This window comes from Propithecus coquereli, unplaced genomic scaffold (genome assembly GCF_000956105.1).
Source record: "Propithecus coquereli isolate 6110/MARCELLA unplaced genomic scaffold, Pcoq_1.0 Scaffold302, whole genome shotgun sequence".
Taxonomy (NCBI): domain Eukaryota; kingdom Metazoa; phylum Chordata; class Mammalia; order Primates; family Indriidae; genus Propithecus; species Propithecus coquereli.
The window spans coordinates 1,336,504-1,340,251 of NW_012148642.1; the positions used below are offsets into that span (position 1 = coordinate 1,336,504).

The 3,748-nt window shown below is 34.6% G+C and overlaps 1 protein-coding gene across 1 annotated transcript in view; it reads left to right on the top strand.

Annotated features, from left to right (window-relative positions):
• BRAF (B-Raf proto-oncogene, serine/threonine kinase) overlaps positions 1-3,748 on the top strand; it is a 195,241-nt gene that overhangs the window by 135,277 nt on the left and 56,216 nt on the right. The window contains exons 9-10 of the mRNA XM_012649745.1: positions 1,476-1,616; positions 2,874-2,991. Coding sequence (XP_012505199.1) covers positions 1,476-1,616; positions 2,874-2,991 — 259 coding nt within the window. The remainder of the gene's footprint in view (positions 1-1,475; positions 1,617-2,873; positions 2,992-3,748) is intronic.

Sequence of the window (3,748 nt, forward strand, 5' to 3'; positions counted from 1 at the left end):
TGCTATAAATATTTTTAAAGAGTTATATTTAGTGACTCTTGCTAATTAGCAACTGTCACTTACTCTGAATATAGTAATGGTGCTTTAGGTTCTTGTTCTCTCAGTCCACCTGATTCTCAGAAAATCCATAAAATGGAATGGAAGTCATGCAGTAGTGAGTAACATAATTAAGCTGTCATATATAACACAGCACTTAAATCAGAACTGTGAAGCCTGGTCAAGCAGTTAAGGTTTATAATGTTGAAAATTAGCAACGGATGGTAGAAAATGGATTGTGCTCTAGTTAATAGACATTTTGGATACTATTTTCTTTTAGAAAATTATATATGAAATCATAGAAATTCCACATGATGATATAGTATGATATAGTAATGATAAAATTTTTACACAGATTTTACATTTAAATGTTGTCATTAGTTTTCTTGTTCTTTGAAAGATGGTGGCTCTTCTCCCTACCTCTCCCCCCAAGAATAGTAATCATTTTTTAAAAAATCATTTTCTTGAGGTCTTTTTGTTCTGTATGTGAAATATTACCTGGAAATGTCAGTCATACACAGCTATACTCAGACCCCACTTACAAGTCATTATCCTGAACCTGTCTGAACCAGGTCATACTGTAAGTGAACTTAGGATGTTTGCCACTGAGTCAGCATTTGAAAAAGTACCCATACGAAAGGTATGCAACCCTGCCACTGAGACCACTTCCAAAGAGTGTACCCTCAGGCTCACTTGGCTCATAGACTATTTGCATTTATAGTTGGGTAGCTGACACTTACTTAACTCACACTATAAAGGCAGAGATTTTTCAGAAAGCCTTGAGAACCCACTTGGCTTTGCTTACATTAATTTTATGTTGGTAACAAATAATCTTTATTTAGTGTAACGAGCCTCCAGGAACCAATGACCCTGACCAATATCTCTTAAATATAGAGCATAAATATAGATTTAATTCCTAAACTAATTTAATTTTATATTAGTGGCTAATATGAAAGAGCTAAATATTTTCAACATTAAGGCCAATATTAGAAAATATTTCCATTTAGAGTTTCCATCTTTTTTTATATTGACTGGCTATTTAGGTGATGTAAAATAATTAAAAGTTTATTTGTTATGTAGGCTTTTAAATTTTGCTTTTTGATTTTTTTTTTTAATCAAAGAAACAGAAACTTGTGAGTATTTTTTAGTACTTGTCTCTTGTTTTAGAGAAATTGTTTTTCTTCTAGACTTTGTACCAGTAAACAAATTATGTCTTTATCATCACATATCTTAAAGGTCATTAAAGTGGCCAGAAAACTAAAAGAAATTATAGTACTAATCACCAAATGAGGCCCCTTTTTGGCCTGTTCTTTCCAAAAGGTCTGTATTTGAACCTGCAGAACATTTTTAAAGTAAGTCTAAATTTCCCCCCACCCTGTACCCCCTGATAAATTAACATGCTTACTCTTCCTTAATGGATAATTTTTCCTTTCACGAATTTAGGATCCACCACAGGTTTATCTGCCACACCCCCTGCCTCATTACCTGGCTCACTCACTAATGTGAAAGCCTTACAGAAATCTCCAGGACCTCAGCGGGAAAGGAAATCATCTTCATCCTCAGAAGACAGGAATCGAATGGTAAGAGTGTATGATATCTTTTTTTCCCCTCTAAGTTCTTTCTTTTTATAAGTCATAGCCAAATGTATCACCTTTTAGATAGACCATGTCCTTATATGACACAGAATTCCCATAATCAAATAAATTTAAGAGCAGATACCTTTTTGCTTAAAGCATTTTTCCACAACACTGAATTTTGCTTTCATCTCTAATATAATTTAGTGAAAGGCAGTTTTGGAAGAGTAACAATAGTGTTCTGTTTCTAAAATAAGGAAAAAGGGAGTAAGCTAGTGTTTAGAAAGCATGATTAGCATATACATTCTAAAGGCTGGTCCAAAATTCAAGTATCTACCAAGGGGCATTCTTGGTATTTGAAAATTTAACTTTCTGCTGCAAAATGAATCTATATTAAATCTAATAATTTTAGCAATAGTGTAAGTTGGACAGGTGTGTCCATTACCTTACTATGGTAATTATATAGAGAGATTATTTTTTGAGAAACTTAATCAGATAAGATATATGAGGAGGCCAGGCACGGTGGCTCATGCCTGTAATCCTAGCATTCTGGGAGGCTGAGGGAGGTGGATCGCTCAAGGTCAGGAGTTCGAGACCAGCCTGAGCAAGAGTGAGACCCCGTCTCTACTAAAAATAGAAAGAAATTATCTGGACAACTAAAAATATATATAGAGAGAAAAGATTAGCCAGGCATGGTGGCGCATGCCTGTAGTCCCAGCTACTCGGGAGGCTGAGACAAAAGGATCGCTTGAGCCCAGGAGTTTGAGGTTGCTGTGAGCTAGGCTGACGCCACGGCACTCTACCCAGGGCAACAGAGTGAGACTCTGTCTCAAAAAAAAAAAAAAAGATATATGAGGAAATTTAGCGCTGACTAGAAAAGAGTAGTTGCCATAATATGTTAATTTAAATTTTTGTGATTTGGAGCCCAGACCAGTCACACGTGTAAAGTACTTCTCCCTTGTAGTCCTCTAAATGATAAAAACTGTTTTATTTTATAGATTTTTAATAATTCTGTACATACCCTATAAATAATTTCTATTTTTTAATCATTTTTTCCATCCTAATATTGAATTCAATCTTAAATTTAAGTTCTATATTTTAAGAGTCATATTTTTAACTATTACTCCACCACAGTGTTTTTTTAAAAAAAGATCTTATTCTCTTTAAGTACCTCTCAGGCATAGGGTAATATACTCAGTGTGAAATATAAAGTTTTCCTTTTTTGTTTGGCTTGGCTTGAATTGTTATACTATTTTTATCAAGAAAACACTTGGTAGACGGGATTCAAGTGATGACTGGGAGATTCCTGATGGCCAAATTACAGTGGGACAAAGAATTGGATCTGGATCATTTGGAACAGTCTACAAGGGAAAGTGGCATGGTATGTATATAATGTGGTGATCTTGTCACAAGTCTTAATGATAGGATATATTTAACAATTTTATTAAAACAAAAATCAAAAGGAGTATTTACTATTTGCATCATTAAGCTATTTTGATCAGATGTAAGACTCCAAAGGTTTCTAACAAAAATTGTGGGAAATAAAAACTGGGTTCACAGCAACCAGGACTCCTATTATAGTATAGCAATTATTTTTAAAGATGAATATCCTCTAGGTTAACTAGTCCCCAGAATGATTTTTTTCTTTTAGAAGTCTTTCTGCTGATAATTTATTTGTATTATAAATCACAAGTAAACATATTAAAAGTATACTTACCAAAGGAAGAAATAGAGGTAACCATTAAACATATAAAAAATGTTTGGCCTCACTAGTTATCAAATAATTGCAAATTCAAAAAATAGAAATCATTTGTGTCTCATTTAGACAAAGATTTTCTTAAATTGATCATGTTTAGAGTTGCGATTGTGATGCTGCTGGTGGGAAAATAAGTTGGTATAAACTTTCTTGAGGAAAGTTTGGCAATGTGTCTGTTGAGCCAACAATTCCATCTATAGGACTTTATCCTGAGGAAGTAATTGGACAAGAATGAACAAATAGAGGCCGGGCACGGTGGCTCACGCCTGTAATCCTAGCTGTCTGGGAGGCCGAGGCGGGCGGATTGCTTGAGCTCAGGAGTTCGAGACCAGCCTGAGCAAGAGCGAGATCCCCGTCTCTGCTAAAAATAGAAAGAAATTAA